The sequence below is a fragment of the Cyphellophora attinorum genome (assembly GCF_001299255.1).
Source record: "Cyphellophora attinorum strain CBS 131958 chromosome Unknown Contig37, whole genome shotgun sequence".
In the NCBI taxonomy this organism is placed as follows: domain Eukaryota; kingdom Fungi; phylum Ascomycota; class Eurotiomycetes; order Chaetothyriales; family Cyphellophoraceae; genus Cyphellophora; species Cyphellophora attinorum.
The window spans coordinates 49,012-68,543 of NW_017253265.1; the positions used below are offsets into that span (position 1 = coordinate 49,012).

A 19,532-nucleotide genomic window follows, 5' to 3' on the forward strand; every position below is an offset into this window, starting at 1 on the left:
TTGGTGCCTTCTATATGTCCTCCAGCCTGTGGCAGGCTCTATGGAGCGCGGAATCGCCGAGATCAAGCTCGGACAAAATGGAAGTGGGTGGGTGTATCAAATGCATCTTGCTAAACGAAATCTGACGTGGGACATGGGGCAGGTAGGGGCAACCGACCATCAAGCGTTCACCAAGCTTTTAAGAAATCCGGGGGAGAAGCTTGACAAGACGCCGAGAGGATGTTCAGTGACTTCATAGGCAAGAGCACCCATCTGTCGGACTGCTTTGCGTGCATAATGCCTACTAGGTACCAGTGTGAGAGGGTTGTCAAGAGCAAGGAACGCCGAAAGGCCGAAGCTCCGAGACGCCGAGCACACGGCAGCCCGCCAGCATGTTTGCAGTCCCGTGTACTCCTGTGAAGAACGCCGCAGGCAAAGATGGTACTAGACTGAGCCTAGTTCAAGGTAAGCGAGACGGGTGTGTATGCGGGTGAAAAGAATTCAACGAGTGGACAATACGGATCTCGCTTTGCATCCTCCGAAAGATTGGAAGGAATGAACAAATAACCTCGTGACAGACCTATTCGAGATCAGAGGATAATGCATCCAGATCTACGCTTGCATGTGCAAAGCATTTTGCTATGAGATTGAGTCCTTTTATTTTCACAGTCCGTGATATCTTCTATAGCCTCGCCCGAACAATGCCAGTGTTTGCAGTCTTCTTCCACACCTGAACCTCAGACATCTGTAGGTAGCCTGGACTCGGGATCAATTTTGGGCCAAGGAGCTTCTTTTGAACTTTGCCTGTGGCGGTCTTGGGCAGCTCATTTCTCTCCACCCTCAGGATTGTCGGCAACTTATAGCCAGCAAGTCTACCTCTGAGATCCGATCGCAGCTTTGCGAGTGTCAGGTCCGGTATCGAATGAGCAACGACGATGGCTCCCACACGCTGCCCAAACTCCTCGTCTTCAACGCCAACAACAGCAGCTTCCGAGACGTATGGCAACGTGAGACATTCGCGCTCAATGTCGATGGCAGAGATCTTGTAGCCACCAGATTTTATTATGTCCACGGACGCCCGCCCGACGATGAAATAGTATCCATTTTCTTGCCGAGCGATGTCGCCTGTGCGATACCAGCCTTCGTCATCGTGTGCTTTCAACGTAGCTTCTGGATCAGCCAAGTATCTGCTGAGGTTAGCGAGGGACCGACGTATGAGACCATCGATCACTCACTTCGCAAACATGTTAGGTGACTTCACAAGCAACTCTCCTTCTGGGGAGATCCTCAACTCGACTCCTGGAACAGGCAGTCCAACGGACCCCCTAGGAGTGCTTGTCGGATCATATGGAACTCTCAGACAACCAGGTATCTCCGTGGCACCGTATCGTGTCAAAATAGGCGTTTTGCGGATGCTGCTCCAGTATTCCTGTACGTTGTCTTGCAGAGCGCTAGATCCGCACAAGAAGGCACGAAATTGGCGAGAAGCTTGCTTGTACGGGATCTGCTGCTGCTGTGGAAGTTTCTCAACGAACCATTTGAGGCGTTGGTAAATTGTAGGGACTGCTGAGAATACCGTCAACCCGCCTTGCAGCCAACGATCCATGACCGTCTTTGCGTCAAACTTTCCATGGAACTCGATACACGCACCGGCATTGAGAAACGGGAAGAATGAGGTACCCAGTCCAGTAGTGTGATGCACAGGAAGCGTGTGGAGAACGACGTCAGAAGCACTAATATCGTATCCGTCGCCAATTGCAAGGGCCGCTTCGTGGGTGTAGGTTCGCCGAAGTACCACTCCCTTCGGTTTACCTGTGGTTCCAGAGGTGAAGATGACGACCCCAGGACTGCGAGGATCTCGAGGCGGATCCGATGAGATGGTCATGTCTATAGGCTTAAGCGACGCCCGCGTAGGTAGATGTGGCAGGACCGTGATATGCTTAAGACCGCACTCGGATGCAGCAGCATGAGCCAGATTGGCCGTGGAAGCGCTCGACAAGATCGCTACTTGTTCTGATTTCGTAGCATAATATACGAGCTCCTCAAGTGGTGCCGCGGGAACTATAGCTGTTAGTGCTTGTGGTATAGCAGGACATGAGGTTGACATACACATAGGCACCACCGCCGCACCGAGCGCCAGCACAGCAAGGACGGCAACTGTGAATTCATATCCTCCAGCAGCCAAGACTCCAACGTAAACTTCGCGCCCTTCCTGGAGCCGTTCGAGGCCTTCCACGGGTATTGCTCCTTGCACGACTTCTCTGAACGACAGAACGGCATCAAGCAATTGACCGTAGGTCACAGTGACTCCGGCTGGGGCGTCTGTGATCGCGATTCGTCCACGGCGAGCGTGTCGAAGCAACCTACTGAAGAAAGGATCGTTGGGAAGTACGTGACGTCCCTCATGCCGAGGCACGAAATCCGCACGATCTCTCTTGGTTGAAGAACCCATTTCAGCGCTTGATCTGGCAACAAACTGTTGCATGTACTGACTGTGTGAAGGTTCGATTTGCTCTGTTGCAGCAGAAATGATGCCCAGCTGTGGCACTTGAAGATGCATAAGAGTACTCCCAAAGTGGAGTTGTGCGCAACCCCAATCGAGTTATTCGGGGATCGGAAGTTCGGCGTTTTGTGGTAATCGCAGTCGGCGCCGCGGCATCCCTGCTCCAGAACACCTGGGCACGCAACTCCTGTGGGTGTAGTAATATGATGTCGCACGAACCAGGCAACTGGTGCCATGCAGCATTCTTTAGTTGCCCCTAAGCGGCCGTGACTGTTAACGATCTGTCAGCCTTCGTTGACACCGTCGTAATATTCTAGCCCTGCCAGTGGCTCAGTAGCAAAATGGCGAGCGGAAGGTGCAGAGACGCCGTACCACTTGAGTATCGAGGGAAGATAGCCATCATAACGTTGGACAAGCCTAAGAAACTGAATGCTTTGACCAAGGATGAATTTTATCACCTTTCAAGGACTCTCGCCGAAGTTGCGAGGCAGGACGCTGTTGTTGCAACCGTTCTAACAGGAAATGGAAGATTCTTTTCAGCGTGAGCATTGCTGCAGGTCCAGACTGGCTCGTGCTAATGTGGACAGGGGCGCAGATGTGTCAGTCTCGCGACAAAGCCCTCCTGGCACCGATGTGTATCGGCAGCATCTCACTACGACCGTGGCGAGCAACCTGAATCTAGCGCGAGCGTTCTATACGCATCCAAAGATCCTCGTTGTCGCTCTGAACGGACCAGTTGTTGGGATGTGTGCAGCTGTCATTGCTTTCGCCGACTTCATATATTGTGTGCCGCAAACATACTTGCTGACGCCTTTCGCCAGCCTGGGATTGATAAGTGAGGGCGTTTCGTCGATTGCTTTTGCGGACCGCATGGGCATCTCCAAAGCGAACGAGGCGTTGATTTGGGGCAAACGGATCTCGAGTAGCGAATTGCTGGCCACAGGGTTCGTCAACGAAATCCTAGATTGTGGGCAAGATGCATTCCGAGAGAAAGTCCTTGACGAAGTCACCCAGCGCTTCCACGATGGCCTGAACCACTCAAGCATGCTCCAGATCAAGGATACCATCAGGAAGCGACAGCGTAGAGAGCTGGACGCACAGGCTGTCGATGAAGTGTTCGGTGCACTCGAGCGCAACGTCCAAGGGATTCCTCAGAAAGAGTTTGAGAAGCTGCGGAGAGGTCAAAAGAAACACAAGCTCTGAGCTCATTCCAAGCTCCGTCTCCCATCCCTTGAACTTTGCTTCGGCCTCCGAAGTGAATCTGTTGCGTCTCGCTCGAGCCGCAGTCGTGTCGTTGACCGCCCACACTCGAAGCTCTGTTCAAAGTCATGCGTCGTACTGATCTGGCTGATTCATCGCTTCAAAGATTCCCGCGATCAACCAGAGTCTTCGATTGCTGGAAACGATTCGGTGTACAAGATTTCAACCACAAAGTCCTCGCAAACGATAGATAGAGAATGTAATCAGGGCTGAAACAAATTACCGTCGTTCAAGATCCAGTCCTCAACGTGCTGGAACTGCATGAGGCTCGGATTCAGGCCTTGGGTAGGATCGAAGGCTGCGTTGAACTCCTCCATAGCTGAAAAGCCCTGAACTGGTATGTCGAGCTGTACATGGTGATACGAGTTGGAGTCCGCGCCAAGGAGCTGCTGGTTGATCGGCGTCCACATGCGGCAGTAGTCCAGATCTAAGGTCTCAAAGAAGTCCAGGGTGTGCTGGTCATCCATACGAGCCGGCGGAGCTGCGTTGAGTCCTTTCTGCTGACGCTTGCTGATCGCGTTCTTCAGTGCCTTGGACGCGCCAATTGCTGATCTCCAGCGTTTGGACAGCTCTGTCAGTGATTGCTGAAGCACCATCAAATCGGGCTGACATGAGTCCCACAGTTCATGATGAGGCATCGTTGCAACAAGAGCCATGCTGGATATTAGGCAGAAGCGAGTGAAGATTGGAGCCAGCACCTTGATTTCGTCACGCGCGACGAAGTCTTCGAAAAGGCGTGCAACAAATGACGCTGCCAAAGTCGCCGTGACCGACATGGAGCCAGCCGAATTCTGCATGCGCGAGTATATGATCAAGCTCGTAAAGTAAGGGATATAGAGTTGACGGACCGCAAAATTGTGACCGGCCGGAAAGAAGGTGTTGGCCAATTGGTTCTTGGGGATGATCTGAAGTTCTGCCGGCATGCCCTTGATCCAGCGATAAAGCATACCATCGATGTAAAGCTTCTTGGTTCGGGAAAGATGTTTCCGCATACAGCAGGTCGAGATGTCTCCAAGGACCTGACATATATCTGTCCATGACGAGAACAAATGGAAATTGAACTCCGACTCTGGGAAGTCGGAGCGCAAGGGTCTCTGGACGTTGCTGTCGTCGAGGTTGATGATTCGGGGTCTACCGTGCGCGACGCAGATCAACGAGTCGCGGTTCTGCGAGCGTCAGCACACTGAAGAGAGTGAATGACGTGACGCAGCAGAGACTGTGGGTAAACGTAGTATAGAGACTGATCAGTCGCAGTATAGACCGCTTAGAGGCAGTCTAGAGACTGATTAGAAGCAAGGCAGAGATCGATCTGACGCACTGGGAAGATTTATTCGGCGCAACGAAGAGATGGATCTGACGATAACTTACGGCTAAACTCCACCATAATTTACGGCGAATCGCTCTGGACGGTCCGGGAGAGGGCTCTCTGTGCAGGCCAATCTGGTGAGCCACACCTACACCTATCTTGAGCCAGAAGCCGCTGCTGTCGAAAGAGACGTGTTCGGGAGCCTGCGGATTGTACCACTGTAGCATGAGCGATGCCTTGACAACCGATACAGGCTGCGTTTCCAGACCAGACCAAAAGATTGCCTTTGCTCTGTGATAGAAGATGTCGGGAGTGGCGAAAGCTGCAACAGCGGGACCAGACGTGACACGGCTGCCGGCGAGCCACAGAGATTGTGCCAGCAACATTGACGACGGTGTCTGATCGCGCGAGAACTCTGCCACGTCGTCTGGCTCCAATACGGGCGTCCATACCTGGCAATGGTCCAGAAATGCACTCAAGAGGCTTTGTCGCAAAGCATGTGGTGGAATGTCGTTGCCCTTCCACAACTCCACGGTAGCTTGTTGTGTGCTCGCGTGCACTGTTGAAAACGCAGGCTCGAACGCTCTTGCTCTGCTTTCGTCGATTTCATCTTCATGCGACAAGTAGTGGTCCCTTCCAATGTAGGTAGGTTCCTGGGCCTGCGTGGCACGTCAGATTGGCTCGTGAACGGTTTGTATGAAGTGAAGCGGCGGATGACATTTTCTGTTTCCGTTTTCATAACTATGAAATCGTGGTGATCAGTGGATCGAGTGTGAATGCTCCCGCCTCCTTTCTCCATTGCAGAGACGAGAAGATGTAGTTTCATGCTTGGCATGAAAAGCTCATTCAAGCATATGGCAGAGGTCGTAAATCGATCTTATGGAGTGATCAATGCAGCTCAACACTAGACAAGACCTACTGCTGAACTATGAGAAATAGAGGCTGGTGCTGGCGCTCTTTGCCCAGCGCTTCTTGATTGCGGTGTTGCACCGTTGAGCTTACCGCTGTCATACGAGTTGGCGTTGTAGGTCTTCTGGCGCTGTTGAGGCGGTGCCGCTGATCGACGCTTTCGCGGCCGTGGCCTACAGGATGTGAGCAGGGTAGTATGTTGAATGTCCTGTCTACCTACACGCACGCGACACCTGATGCCTCACAGGCCGTGCACACATTCGATCCCGACTCGGTCACGCAGCGCACCTTACGCTCGTGGCACTGCGTACATGCTAGCAACATTCTATTCCAATTCGTAAGAGGCCTCCCTGCCGAGCACAGTCCGACCCCAACACGCCCGCATCGATGTCACCAGATTACCGAACATCGTGTGCAAGAGCAGCTCTTGAACGAGGAGCTCAGGCAATAGCTTCAAATTTCATTTTCGGAGAAACCTCCACCAAATTGTCGGTTTGGTGCTGGTATTTGAGGATGCGAGGGATGTTTAAAGGGCTTGGCGGGATGAACGCGTCGGGCGCTCTTCGGGGGCCGCTTCCCCCGCGTTGCTTTAGACGGCGCACCTTCTTATGTTTCATCTGAGCGCTCTACGTCTACAACACCTGGCGAGCAGCGGGCCTTTGTATTGCAGGCCTGGCGGCCTTGTCATCAACCGCCAGTCGCTTGTGCCCATGTCTCCCTATGACAGACTGCCGATCACTCGCAAGCGCTCAGCGGGAAGCGCGGTCTTCTCCCGCAAGCGACATAAATATAGACGATCGAACGATAATGACTGACGATGGCAAACCGTCTACACATATCGTACAGGAGCAGGCTGAAAGCTCACAAAAGGTGGCTACACCCAAGGTACGCAGGAGCGCGCGTCTACAGGCCACTACCAAAGCCCAGGACAGGACGTTCAAAGACGACAGGAAGGCTGGTCCAGCGACGACAGCATCAGCGAGTGTAGGGAACTCAACTTCCCTGAAACGGAAGAGGGGCAAGGGAAATGCGTACCTCTCGCCAGACACGCCATCACCGAAACAAACTCGGACGTCGACCCGACACGCGATTCAGGAATCATCCGGAGAAAACCATCCCATCATACCTATCGTCGACCCGGTGCAGAATTGGGTACTCAATGAGCAGTGGCCTCCCCAATACTTCGAGCCGGACGACCAGACGAAGCAAGAACTACTGGAACACGACAGCTGGGCAGAAGCAATGATGGCATGCCCACCTCCTCCAGTTGTCAAATATGTAGAAATAAATGGATTCAGATACCCGTTACCGGTCCCAAAACTGCCTTCAATTCGCCGAAAGCAGTCAGATGCAAGCCTGAGTGGTCCCAGCGGCCAGAACAGGGACAGCAAGAGCGTCCAGTACCGAGATCCCCGGTACATATCGTTGCTCGAAGCCAAAGGCAGCTTCCTACACGACTTCGGCAGGCCCCCGCCATCGGTCACTGATCCGGGTCAGCACTTGCTTGATGCAGAACAAGTGGTGCCTCAGAACACCATGTTTCGTGACGAAACGTTTGAGAGGCTGTGCCAACAAATGGAGCACCGCAATGAAAGCCGAGTCGTTCAAGACGTGGCTCGGCTGCTTGTCCCATCAGCAGAAAATTTGGCTATATGTGGTGCTGCTCATCTCGATATCCTGATCGAGAACGTTAACGAAGCCTGGACAGAGAGTATCCCAGTCGAGGGGCCCCGTCCGCAGCCAGACTATTCTGTGGGATTTAGAAAATCCGCATTCACGAACGAGCAGCTACGAAAGCTTGCTCCCCTTGTTGGCAGCGTCTTCGATACCTCATATTACGTTGCGACCTACCGGATGTACTTCCCATTTCTTACGTGCGAAGTAAAATGTGGCGCATCGGCACTTGAAATTGCCGACCGCCAGAATGCCCACAGCATGACCATCGCTGTGAGAAGCGTCATCGAATTGTACAGAGCTGTGGGCCGGGACAAAGAACTTGACCGGCAGGTGCTGGCGTTTTCAATATCTCACGATCATCAGTCTGTTCGAATCTACGCTCATTACGCCGTCGTCGAGGCTACGGGAACCACGTTCTACCGACATCTAGTCCATTTGTTCAGTTTCACAGTGCTCGGAGGGAAGGACAGGTGGACTGCCTATAAATTCACCAAAACCGTTTACGATCGCTGGATGCCTCTTCATCTAAAACGCATCTGTTCGGCTATTGATCAGCTGCCGTCCGGTCTCGATTTCCAGGTTCATGACGGAACCGAGGCACCATCGGAAGCGGCAACTGGACTATCACAAGGTCTGGAGAGCCTTCATCAGCCGCCAAATACTTCCGGCCTTCTTCCTCAGCAAGATGAGACGCAGCCTATAGCGCAAATTGCCACTCCAGACACTTCTGTTTCCAAAGACAGGAGCCAAGGTGCAGCTAAAAGGGCGAAGATGGCACACACTACCCAAGAGAACAGCGGCAAGCGGAAAGTATGACCCAAGACAGAGCAGCGGTATCAATCGGCATGCCGTACCATCTTACACTCGGAGTCCTCGCTGCCAACATGTTCTGCCATCACTTCCTCCTGAGCTTTGTGGTGCACCGGAGTTGGCGACGAAGCACTACGACTGATGAGACTCGATCAGCGAGCCAAGTACAATGATTGAAAGAAACGTACCCCACATCTACAGAGGCCCCCTTCCGCAAAGGTTGGTCTTGGGGTAAGAATGGGAAACTTGCCGGACTTTTGCCGCGAAAGCAGAACGCATCCGAGAACACCCTCTTCGCGGAAGGAGATCTAGCACAGCAAGCTGCCTAGCCTACACAGACAGCTATTGTCATTCATGTGTCGGCCTGTCAAGCAGACCATTGGCACCTCGGCGAACAGGTCACTTCATCACAGCAATCCGTATTGCTGCACTAACATCTGATCCAAGATGAAGCTACTCAGCACACTGCATGATTGCACACCGAGCACTGATCCACGGGTCAACGAAAGTCTACGAAAAGCATTGCAAGGGAGCTTTGCGATAGTCGTCGGCTCAGGTCGGGGTATCGGCCGAGCATGCTGCGAGTTCTTCGCCCATGCCACAATACAAGCAATCGCTTGCATCGCGCTCGAGGAGAGCGAAGCACAAGCGACGGCGGCACGATGCCGTGAGATCAGTCCTTCATCAGAAGTTGTCGCGGCTGGGGTGGATGTGCGGGATTATGCAGCCACGAAAGACTTATTCGCGAAACTTGAGCAGCAGTTTGGACGGACCTGCGACATCTTGTTGATGAACGCTGGTCTACCAGGCCAGTGGCTGCCGACTTCACGAGCTGATCCGGAGAATTGGTGGGATACCGTTTCGGTGTCACTGAAAGGTGCTTTCAACTGCGCCCGACTTGTGCTTCCTGGAATGCAGGCGAAGAAAGATGGTCGAATTATATTCACCTCGAGTATTGGCGCACACTATGCCCAAGGCATGTCTGGCTATGGCGTCGCAAAGCTTGGACAGGTTCGCTTGGCCGAGATCATACACGAAGAGAACTACAAGCAGTATAATGTCAAGTGCTTTGCTTACCACCCAGGTTGCGTAAAAACCAGATTTTTTACCGACTTTGAAGATGCAGTCCTGGGCAAGGTCAAGAGCGAGCAAACCGGCAACTACGGTTCATTGAGGGACGGAGTCGACCTTGAATCGGCCCGTACGGCATACGAAGCATTGAGAGGCCAGGACTTTGACACAGAATACATGGCAGCCGGTCTGGTCACTGCTGTGGCGGCAGGAAAGCTAGATTTCATGTCTGGAAGGTATCTTGATGCCAGCGTGGACATTGAAGAGTACATCTCGAACGCTCCAAAGATCCAGAAGGAAGACTTGTGTCGCGTCCGATTGAATCAGGGTGACGGAGATCTCCTGCCAAATGAAACGACTCGGCACTGATACTGGCTTGAGAGCTAGCTGGTGGGGCTTCCCATATTCATCACAGCTTAGGCTGAGAAGTACTACCACTCACTTCGGCATTCGCTCTCTTCTTCAACACGTCTCGCATGATCTTCCCATTTGTGTTTCGCGGAATCTCGGCGATGAACACAACGCCACCACGGAGCTGCTTATATCGGCTCACCCGCTTGTTCACGAATTCATGCACGGCGCTGACCGTGCAATTGTTGCTTTCGCTGCGAACGACGTAGGCACGCGGTAGGTCGTTTCCTTCTCCGTCTGGAATGCTGATGACTCCGACGTCTGCGACTCCAGGGCACTCACCAATAACAGCTTCAAGTTCCGTTGGGGAAACTTGATTGCCTTTGTACTTCATCAGCTCCTGTCGGATTTCATGACGCGTCAGTCTATATGCCCAAGTCACGTCACGGCGAGAGCGCAGGCGATATCGCACGTACCTTTGCTCGTCCCTTGATGAACAATTTGCCCGACGCAGACATCATGCCAATATCACCTGTCAGAAACCATCCATCCTTTCCGTATGCCGCTTTGGTTGCCTGCGGATTCTCGAAGTACGTTCTCATGATATTGGGACCTGTGTCGTCATGAGAGTGATGGCATAAGACTGCTGCGCGGCGGCACGTACCTTTCAAGCAAACCTCGCCCAACTGTTCTGGACCCTGATGCCTTCCATCTGCTCCCATGATAGCCAGTTTCATACCCGGCAACAATCTTCCAACGCTACCTTCACTTTCCTTCTCGTTAGGCTCTAGTTGAGTCGCACCACAGGTGGTTTCCGTCATGCCCCAGTTGACGTTCAGATTGACACCGCCGGGCAACATGGCATTGACCTTGCTCTGCAGGTCTGGCGACAGCGGTGAAGCCCCGCTCAATGCCCACCTGATGTTCCGCAGGTCCTGCGCTTGAAAAGTCTGTGTTATCCGCAGAAAGACGGCAGGGACTAGGAAAAGTGCTGATAGCTCATACTCGCGAATCATGTGAACCAGATCATCAAAGTTATACTTGGTCACCAGGAAGACTTGCATGCCTCTTTGCAACGCCATCATACTGTGCACGAGGATGCCGGCCGGTGCAGAGTTCTGGATAATGCCGGGCATTCGGAGGCGCTTGGTTGCCTTCTGCTGCGGAGTTGCGACTCGGTCGAAGATATATCTCATCTGGACAAGGTTTGACACGATATTCCGGTGTGTAAGCTGGACACCTGGATTTTCGTCAGTGCATGCTGTGGGAAGATCGAGCACGAACTCAGCATGTACCTTTTGGGATGCCTGTCGTCCCGCTGGAGAACAGAGTGAGTGCCGTCGTCGAGTCCAAGATGCTCGGATCGGTGATTCGCTCCCAAGCCAGTTCTTTGTGCGGTAGAGAAGAGCCGTCCCTCGTGCTCTTGATGTAACAAGAGCTCGAGTCCATGATCAGGAGGTGGACAGATTTCGACATTCCAGCCTGTTGCAGTGCCTTCTGGGCAGTGTCTTTTGTAAGCTCAGAGCATATCATGACTTTGGGCTTACTGAGCCCTATCTGTCGAGCGACTTCTGCGACAGTGGAGGACATTGGGCAGGCTGAGTGTACGCCACCGGCGCACAGAACCCCAAAACATGCCGGTCCAACAAGTGTCTGATTTTCCACAAAGCACAGGACGAAATCTTTGCCTTGCCCATTCTCGCCGACACCAAGGTTCCGCAGGTACCTGCCAATCCGCCCGGTCAGGGATCTAGCTTGACGCAGGGTAATGTATTCTTTGATGTTGGCTGCATTGAACCAGATTTGGTCATCCTCCTGGAAGAGAGTGTTGCCAAACACATAGGTCAATATGTCCTCGTTCGGAAAATCGACCTTGACAGAGGATGTGAACTCCATGGCCATTGCTGCGTGGCTTCTCAGGACCTCGGACGCAGTTGCTGAGTATCGTGATGCGGTGACATTATGCTGTCCGGCAGAAGCATAGCAGCGATATCATCCATAGGACACCATAGTACGTTGGACAATGTCCGATTCCGACTGGGCAGGGCCTGGGCACAGGCGTTGGGGTAAAGGGCCCCAAAGTCTGGGGTGTGGGGCAGTTTATAGCCTCAAAGGGGTAAAAGAGAAAGTACCCTACTCCTGCATCCTCGTTAATTGATCTGACGAAAACAAACGGATGAAACATCAGCCATCCAAAGCATGACGACGTATCCGACACCTCTGCAAGGTCTGAAAGTGCTCGAACTCGCTGGACTTGCACCGAGTCCTTTCGCCGGCCTGATCCTCGCTGACTATGGGGCGGATGTGTTAAGGGTCGATCGGCCGACCGAGGTGTTCGGCCCTCCAGGAGACGTGCTCTGCCGGTGGAAGCGCTCTGTTGTCATCGACCTCAAATCAGAAAGCTCCAGGAAAGTCTTTTTGAGCCTGGCGCGTTCCGCTGACGTGCTCATCAACCCATATCGACCAGGAGTTCTGGAGCGCCTAGGTCTGGGACCCAAAGATCTCAGTGACCTGAATCCCCGCCTCATCTATGCTCAAATCCATGGGTTCCGACCTGGTGGCTTCTACGGGCAACGAGCAGGACATGACATCAACTACCTCGCAGTCTCAGGTGTATTGTCTCTGCTAGGCCGAAAGAACGAGAACCCTCTGCCTCCAGTCAACATCTTGGCCGACTTCGCCGGAGGAGGGCTTGTTTGTGTCGTTGGCATTCTTATGGCAGTCATACATCGATCAGTGAGCGGTAAAGGTCAAGTCGTCACGGCCAACATGGTTGACGGCTCCTCGTATCTTGCCACGTTCCCCAGGCTGCACCAGGGACGGCGAAACATGGATGCACCGCGTGGTGAGAACCTGCTAGATGGCGCTGCACCATTTTATGAGGTGTACGAGACCAAGGATCAGAGATTCGTCGCCGTGGGAGCACAGGAACCCCAGTTCTACCAGAACCTGATTGCCGGGCTTGAGTTGCCATCCAGTTTCCTTTCAGAGCAATGGAACAAGGAATTGTGGCCGGAAAGGAAGAAGATCATTGCCAACAGATTCAAGCAAAAGACTCGGCACGAATGGCGTACGATATTCGACAGCACTGATGCATGCGTGTCGCCAGTCCTCGAGTTCTCGGAAATCGAAGGCTCCTTCGCACCACTGGTGGAACTATCCGCCACGCCGAGCTTGGATGTGGCGTCTCAAGAATCGCATCCAGATCTCAAGAAGGGCGAAGGGCATAGAGACGCGATTTCTGAATGGTGCGGGGTGGACGTTCTACAGAGTATCTCTGTCGATCCACAGTCAGGAGTCCTTACTCTTGGGAAGTCTTCGAAGCTGTAATGTCTTCCATTAAACCGTTTGAACGGTGAAGACTTTCGGTCTTACAACAATTGCAAATGAGATTCGGCGCAGAGATAAAATGTGACCCGGATAGCTCCTAGTCTGCCACAGACACTGCCACTGGTGTCTTTTCCGATCCCACAGTGATAGGTGCCACATCCTTCTTCACCAAATCCTGTCCTGCCTTATAGTGTTGTGTGAAGTCGTACTTGAGAGCATTTGCACCGTGTTGCATCTGCCGGGCCAGCGCAGGGTCCGACTCAGCCTTCTTGCAAAGCAGGAAGAACTCATCCTTCTCTCCCGCCGTCTCAGGATCCTGATCGAACAAACGGCGAATATTTGCGCTTGAAACAGGGTCGACGATCTCGTTATACTTTGCACGTTGAATCTCGGAGTACTTGTCCAGGATACTGTCGTCGGCGAGCCCTTTGTGGATACCGTTCAGACAGTCGAACAAGCCGCCAATATCAACGATGCCGCCCGTCAGTCCCATACCTCCGAAAGGATTGCACACTGTATTCACATTAGCAAAAAAACCGAGCACAGGATTGGTTACAGCATACAATGAGCAGCATCAGCAGCCAGCAGGAAGCGACCAACTCGCATCGATGCGGCAAGTCTTTGGTGGATTTTGTAAGGACTTATGTTGACGACCTTGTACTGATCAGGGTCTGGGGCGCCGGGCAAAAACTGCTTAAACTTCTGCGGCTGTCGAGCGAGCAGTTCCTGCTGCGTCAGTCCTGGAATGTCGCCGTACGTGACACGCCAAAGACCATCCTTGCCTATGAGCGCCGCCATGAAGAAGTGTTCTGGGTGCACTATGAAATTGGCGTCTTCCCAGCCAAATTTGCGGAAGTCGTAGTAAGTCTACCTCATCTTCATCAGTGGCAGATCGACTCAAGAAACATCGATACATACGTTTGTGGCCACGATCTGTTGGTCCCAAGTGCGGCCTGGGAACTCCCAGTCTCCGAACAAGCTTCTTCGAATCTGGCTATTTGCTCCATCGCAGCCAACAATGTATGAAGCTGAAAGCCGCTGGTCACCGTCCGGCGTTTCTACATCGATCCAGGCATGATCTTCATCTTGGCCAATTCCGACGACTGTGTGATCGAAGGAGATCGTCGCCAGGGGCTGCTTCTTCACATGCTCGTAAAGAATAGCGCCCAACCGATTGAGAGGAAGGCAGGTCATAGTGTCTGGATCCTCGGTCTCACTGGCATTTGACAGGCCAGCGATACGAGTGCCGTCTAACTTGCGCCAGCAGACGCCACGAGGGCAAAAACCCTCAGCACGAACCTCATCGAGTATGCCGGCACGTCGTAGCTCGTGGATCGCAGGGGCACCATAGTGTGTTGCGCGGGGCTGTTTGTCAAGTTCTTTGGTCTGCTCCACGAGTTGCACTCTGATATTCGCCTTGGCTAGCAAAAGAGCGAGAAGGAGGCCGGCTGGGCCTGCGCCGACGATGATCACCCATGGCTTTGAGTCTCCATCGGTCGTCTGCATTTTGAGGTTGCGAACTGCGACAGCGAGAGCGAGAGCGCGAAGGATGTGCTCACGGTTCCCTGTACCTGGGATGCTCACCTACAGTGTTCCGCGTCTCACGAGCATCTGGCCTCATCCGTATTCGGATGATCCGCCAGTCGATATGATGGACGAGCAGTCCTTGCACAACCCCGTCGGTTCGATCCGCCCGCAGGGAACGTTGGGGTAAGATCTGCTGGGTTGGAGTAGGGTGCGCTCCTACACCGTGCTGAGATGCTGGCAGTGTAGTCTGATGATGATGGGTGGGGTTAAATCAGGTTAGCCTGAAGCCTCCACACCCCAGACGAGATTTCGCGGGGTATTGCCCCTTTCCTAGGAGCCTGTTTCTGGTCGTGAAAGCGACCCCAACCTTGGAACCTTGGAAGAAAAGCCTTGGCAGGCAACGTTGTGAACGCGTAGAGGCTACATAATTCTTTCCATCACGCTCGATCATCAATGTGAGATGTTTCATGTATGAACGCGCTCTTCAAGTGATTGGAGCTTTGCGCCAGACGCTTATGCATAGTCCCATCCGAAGTAGCTTCAGTGGTCATAGAAGCCCTTCGGAAATTTCCAGGAATTGCCGATGCCCGGCACCAAATTGACTGTCATCATGCAAGCAGGATGTGATCTGTGTATAAAAGTGCAGAGGCCACTGTTTTTGTCTTGAGCTTGCAACGAAATATCTTTGCTTGCCCCGGAGCTTGCGACAGACCACAATGACGACCTATCCCTTTAACGTGGAACAGCTGACCCGTTTGAAGGGCAAGACACTGTTGATAACAGGTGCAGGGTCCGGAATCGGACGTGAAACTGCCAGAGCTGCATATAGTAAGTATCTCTGGTTCGTCGGAACTTGACCAGGGCCGGACGACGTGACTGACCCTTGCTGCTGCAGAATCGGGTGCGAATGTTGCGCTGGCCGACTGGAACGAAAAAGATACGCAGGCACTCTTATCAGAGCTCAAATCAGCTCAGTGAGTTTGTCGTGGGCTGCACATGGTCCCTCCGACTAATCCTGCGCCTAGAGCTGGGGTTACTGCAGACCGCATTATCTTCCGTAAGACGAACGTGGCCAACTTCGAAGACGTTCTGGAGATCTTTCAGTTGACGTGGAAAACGTTTGGCACGATCGATGCGGTCATCTCGAATGCTGGTGTGAGCTCTGGCGAAGACCTATTCGACGACGAGATCGACCCTGAATCGGGTAAACTCATGGCGCCTAAGCTCCGATCGATCGACATCAACCTCACTGCCCACCTTTTACGTCGTGAAATGTGCTGAGCACTACTTCCGTAAATGGCCGGATAGGAAATGCCAGATCAGCATAACCAGCTCAGCAGCCGGTATCTTAGACACACCCCCAGTGTACCTGTATTGCACCGCCAAAACCGGATTAATCGGTCTAATGCGTGGTTTGCGAACGTCGCTGATCAAACGCAACATAAGCATCAACGTGGTAGCACCGTGGCTAACTGTCACTGCGATGGTGCCACAAGGCCGGCTGGCGCTTTGGGAAGGCCTGCCCCTCAATCAACCGGCGACAGCTGCTCATGCGTTGCTGCTGCCTGTTTTGCAACCAGAAATCAACGGCAAGTGCTTTTTCATCGCGGGTGATGAGATCGTAGAGTTCGAGGACAAACTGCACGAGACGCAGCCACTGTGGATGGGTTCCAAACAGCTCAGTGACAGTGTTGATGAGGGTCAGCGAAGAATGATTGGAGTGATTCAGGAGTCTCGCGCTATCGGATTGTAAGCCCAGTACAGAGATATTGATCATGAACATGGGTGTGCAAGAATTTTTCTACCACGGGTGAGTAACTTCCAGAACATTTCTGGGTGGTTGGGCAGTATCGAATTCGAGATATTGATTTCAACGTGCCCGATTGAGCAGACTGACACGTCCTGTGAGCTTCGGCTTGGACTCGCAGTCGATATGTGGGGTAGTGAAAGGAAACGAAGAACCCAGGCTCAAGCAGCTGAGGATCTGAGGTCATCCGAGGGGCCGAAATAAGTGGGGCCGCTCTCCAACGGGTCCGAACTCCGTACCCTCTCGAGCCTCTGCACCACGCGTCAGTTTCACGCATCTTTCTCACCCGATGCTTGTGCTATAGATCTCTCGATCAGTGGGTCGGGGTCGTCGGTCGAATTGACGGTCGTATGGTGATCATGCTTTCGGAAGTCTTGCTGCCCCACGGCGCCTTCATACCCAGGGTCTGGGGCTTATGAATCCCCAACTTACAGCTCTCGAGACCATCACAGACGACTGGAAGATATGCAGCATCACATGAGCTGCATACCGTTACCGTTGTCTATACACTACTCCATGAACAACGTACATCCAACGCACATCCAACGTGTAAGCTGACGATGTGCATAGCAGCAGCCCGGAACAGTACTTTATTGATACCCAAGGAGTCGAGCTTCAGCGGTGCTCACTTTTGGGAGTACTTCTGTTTCTGTAGTTCATTTTCCCCACATTCTGAAATCGCTACCAGCTCTTTAATAATTAGCTGACTGCAGGTGTACAGTAGCATCTTGCTGCAGCCCCAATAGTCGCATGTTGGACGAACTGTTCTGTAAGTATTAGCAGCTAATAAGCACAGCAACATGGCAACCTCCTCTGCGTTATGGTTAGCTGCCTCAGTGCTTCTCTTGATTGTCTTCCTACCCAGCTTCATTCAGCCTTCAGTGCCAAAGGGACTCAAAGCTATACCTGGTCCAAGAGGCTTGCCAGTGTTTGGCAACACGTTTCAACTCAGTGGCCGCCCGCAAGCCCAATTGAGGCGATGGGCGAAGCAGTATGGTGACCTGTTTCAGCTCCGACTAGGCTATTACAATTGGGTCTATGTCAACGATCCGGCAGCTGTCAAAGACATCTTTGATAAGCAATCAGCAGTCACTTCTGGGCGAATACCTGCACCCGCTCTGTCGGATCTTGTGTCGGGTGGCAAGAGATTCCTTTTGATGGGATACACGCCGGAGTGGAGGAAGTTGCGGGCATTTGTGCATAAGCTGTTCACGCCGAAGGCTTCTCAAGTGTTCCTCCCTAGTCAAGAGTTTGAGGCGAAACAAATGATCAACGATATCTATCGAGACAGCCAACGTGGCGACGAGACTGCATTCTACATGCACGTCCGAAGATATACGACTTCGGTCGTGCTGACTTCGACATATGGCAAACGGACTCCTGTTTGGGTGAGTCTTACTACCTCGCCTCGTATCTTGGAGTGAGACTGACATATAGGCTAGGATTGTGAGATCATTCGGGAGGTTTATGGGATTATGGAAGATTTTGGACGGGCAGCATCACCCGGAGCCTTTCTCGTGGATTCCTTTCCGCCGCTGGCGCAGATCATCCCAAGGCCTTTGCAATGGTGGCGAAGATCGGCATCACGATATCGAAAACGACAGGAAAGACTGTGGATGAAGCTCTTCAAGGAGCTTCAGAGCGCTAGCGCGGCTGGTACGGCTCCTGAGTGCTTCGTGAAACAACTCGTGGAGAACAATTTCGAGAAACACGGGATCGACGAACTGCAGGCAGCCTTCGTTGCGGGAAGTACGTACCGCGATCAGCTCTGACAGTAGCTTCAGGGCAGTATGCTAACATCTTGCTTAGCCATGATCGAGGCGGGATCCGAAACAACCAGCTCGACTCTGAACAGTGCCATCAAATATCTCGCAGCTTTCCCGGATGCTCAATCAAAGGCGCATGCGAGATTAGCAAGATCGTCGGCAACGACAGATCACCAACATTCGACGATGAGAATAACCTGCCTTACATCCGAGCGATGGTCAAAGAAATACTGCGTTTGCGGCCAACGACGAGCATCGGGATCCAGCACTTCACGACAGCGGACGTGCAATACAATGGATACTTCATCCCGAAGAACACTGCTGTCAGTCTCAACCAGTACGCATTGCATTACGATGAGCGACATAAAGACCCGGACAGTTTCATTCCTGATCGGTTCCTCGAACACCAGTTGAAGGCAGGCGCGTATGCAGGCGGAGCGGATCCCTACGAAAGAGATCATTATTCATTCGGGGTCGGACGCAGGATATGCCCTGGATTGCATGTTGCTGAGAATAGTCTATTTATTACTCTTGCTAAGTTGCTGTGGGCATTCGAGATTCGAGCGCCGCTTGACTCCACGGGCAAACAGTCGTACGTTGACGTTTCAGACAATGCCTACGAGGAGGGAGCTGGCACCTCACCCACCCCATACAGGATGCGATTCATTCCCCGCAATGCGAGGCGAGAGCAGACATTGCTCACGGAATGGAAGAATGCCCAAGAGGAGGGCTACTATCTCGGGGATATTAAGGTGTCTGCTGATGGCGTGGTACAGAAAGAGAAGGGCGGTCCATGAGCTGGACGGCCCGCAGCAACCGTGAGACTTTTTACAGTATTGTTGCTGAGAGTCAATTACCTAGGTATGTGAACGAGTCGAAGGAGGTTGCAATAAGTACATAGAACCAGCGCCAGAGTAAGTACCTGGCTGGTCTCATGAGCGACGCACTAGGCACGGGTCGCGGTCAGGCTTGCAAAGGCTTGCCCAGAGTGTCTGATAGCTCTCGGTTTTGTATACCTGATGTGTAGACGGCAGGCTTATGTGTGTTACGATGGAGTTTTGCCACACAGGAATGAGACTTCCACGGTTTTGCTTCAGCCGATCTCAAATGCCCAGTAGCTAGGTAGCACGTGATGTGATCGTCTTCCCCGCTCCTTCGTCTTGACCTCAACTCTGGTTACACTTTGTATACACGTAGCGTAAGGGTCTTATCCCAGACTCTAGGCACTAATTATCC

The 19,532-nt window shown here is 52.7% G+C and overlaps 10 protein-coding genes across 10 annotated transcripts; 6 read left to right on the forward strand and 4 right to left on the reverse strand.

The window, feature by feature from the left end:
• Positions 1–661: 661 nt before the first annotated feature.
• AB675_1225 (Malonate--CoA ligase) lies at positions 662–2,431 on the reverse strand (the record flags this gene model as incomplete). The annotated part of the gene is made up of 3 exons (XM_018141099.1): positions 662–1,166; positions 1,215–2,040; positions 2,089–2,431. 3 exons carry the CDS (start codon positions 2,429–2,431, stop codon positions 662–664), a joined length of 1,674 nt encoding a protein of 557 aa, XP_017995727.1.
• Positions 2,432–2,823: 392 nt separating this feature from the next.
• On the forward strand, positions 2,824–3,685 carry AB675_1226 (Delta(3,5)-Delta(2,4)-dienoyl-CoA isomerase; the record flags this gene model as incomplete). The annotated part of the gene is made up of 2 exons (XM_018141100.1): positions 2,824–3,023; positions 3,070–3,685. 2 exons carry the CDS (start codon positions 2,824–2,826, stop codon positions 3,683–3,685), a joined length of 816 nt encoding a protein of 271 aa, XP_017995687.1.
• A 260-nt stretch (positions 3,686–3,945) lies between these two features.
• Positions 3,946–5,874, reverse strand: AB675_1227 (Acetamidase regulatory protein; the record flags this gene model as incomplete). The annotated part of the gene is made up of 3 exons (XM_018141101.1): positions 3,946–4,908; positions 5,111–5,707; positions 5,767–5,874. 3 exons carry the CDS (start codon positions 5,872–5,874, stop codon positions 3,946–3,948), a joined length of 1,668 nt encoding a protein of 555 aa, XP_017995704.1.
• An 890-nt stretch (positions 5,875–6,764) lies between these two features.
• AB675_1228 (uncharacterized protein) lies at positions 6,765–8,450 on the forward strand (the record flags this gene model as incomplete). The annotated part of the gene is made up of 1 exon (XM_018141102.1): positions 6,765–8,450. The coding sequence occupies one exon, from the start codon at positions 6,765–6,767 to the stop codon at positions 8,448–8,450; it is 1,686 nt and encodes a 561-aa protein (XP_017995673.1).
• Positions 8,451–8,891: 441 nt separating this feature from the next.
• AB675_1229 (Oxido UcpA) lies at positions 8,892–9,884 on the forward strand (the record flags this gene model as incomplete). The annotated part of the gene is made up of 1 exon (XM_018141103.1): positions 8,892–9,884. The coding sequence occupies one exon, from the start codon at positions 8,892–8,894 to the stop codon at positions 9,882–9,884; it is 993 nt and encodes a 330-aa protein (XP_017995676.1).
• A 40-nt stretch (positions 9,885–9,924) lies between these two features.
• AB675_1230 (putative acyl-coenzyme A synthetase) lies at positions 9,925–11,768 on the reverse strand (the record flags this gene model as incomplete). The annotated part of the gene is made up of 4 exons (XM_018141105.1): positions 9,925–10,266; positions 10,343–10,479; positions 10,531–11,106; positions 11,162–11,768. The coding sequence occupies 4 exons, from the start codon at positions 11,766–11,768 to the stop codon at positions 9,925–9,927; spliced, it is 1,662 nt and encodes a 553-aa protein (XP_017995683.1).
• Positions 11,769–12,065: 297 nt separating this feature from the next.
• On the forward strand, positions 12,066–13,196 carry AB675_1231 (Isopenicillin N epimerase component 2; the record flags this gene model as incomplete). Its single annotated transcript, XM_018141106.1, has 1 exon — positions 12,066–13,196. One exon carries the CDS (start codon positions 12,066–12,068, stop codon positions 13,194–13,196), a length of 1,131 nt encoding a protein of 376 aa, XP_017995723.1.
• A 97-nt stretch (positions 13,197–13,293) lies between these two features.
• Positions 13,294–14,702, reverse strand: AB675_1232 (Para-nitrophenol 4-monooxygenase; the record flags this gene model as incomplete). The annotated part of the gene is made up of 3 exons (XM_018141107.1): positions 13,294–13,709; positions 13,760–14,063; positions 14,115–14,702. 3 exons carry the CDS (start codon positions 14,700–14,702, stop codon positions 13,294–13,296), a joined length of 1,308 nt encoding a protein of 435 aa, XP_017995709.1.
• Positions 14,703–15,439: 737 nt separating this feature from the next.
• AB675_1233 (3-oxoacyl-[acyl-carrier-protein] FabG) lies at positions 15,440–16,476 on the forward strand (the record flags this gene model as incomplete). The annotated part of the gene is made up of 4 exons (XM_018141108.1): positions 15,440–15,551; positions 15,619–15,697; positions 15,749–15,997; positions 16,047–16,476. The coding sequence occupies 4 exons, from the start codon at positions 15,440–15,442 to the stop codon at positions 16,474–16,476; spliced, it is 870 nt and encodes a 289-aa protein (XP_017995629.1).
• An 854-nt stretch (positions 16,477–17,330) lies between these two features.
• On the forward strand, positions 17,331–19,093 carry AB675_1234 (Phenylacetate 2-hydroxylase; the record flags this gene model as incomplete). Its single annotated transcript, XM_018141109.1, has 3 exons — positions 17,331–17,918; positions 17,973–18,283; positions 18,340–19,093. The coding sequence occupies 3 exons, from the start codon at positions 17,331–17,333 to the stop codon at positions 19,091–19,093; spliced, it is 1,653 nt and encodes a 550-aa protein (XP_017995649.1).
• Between the last annotated feature and the right edge of the window lie 439 nt (positions 19,094–19,532).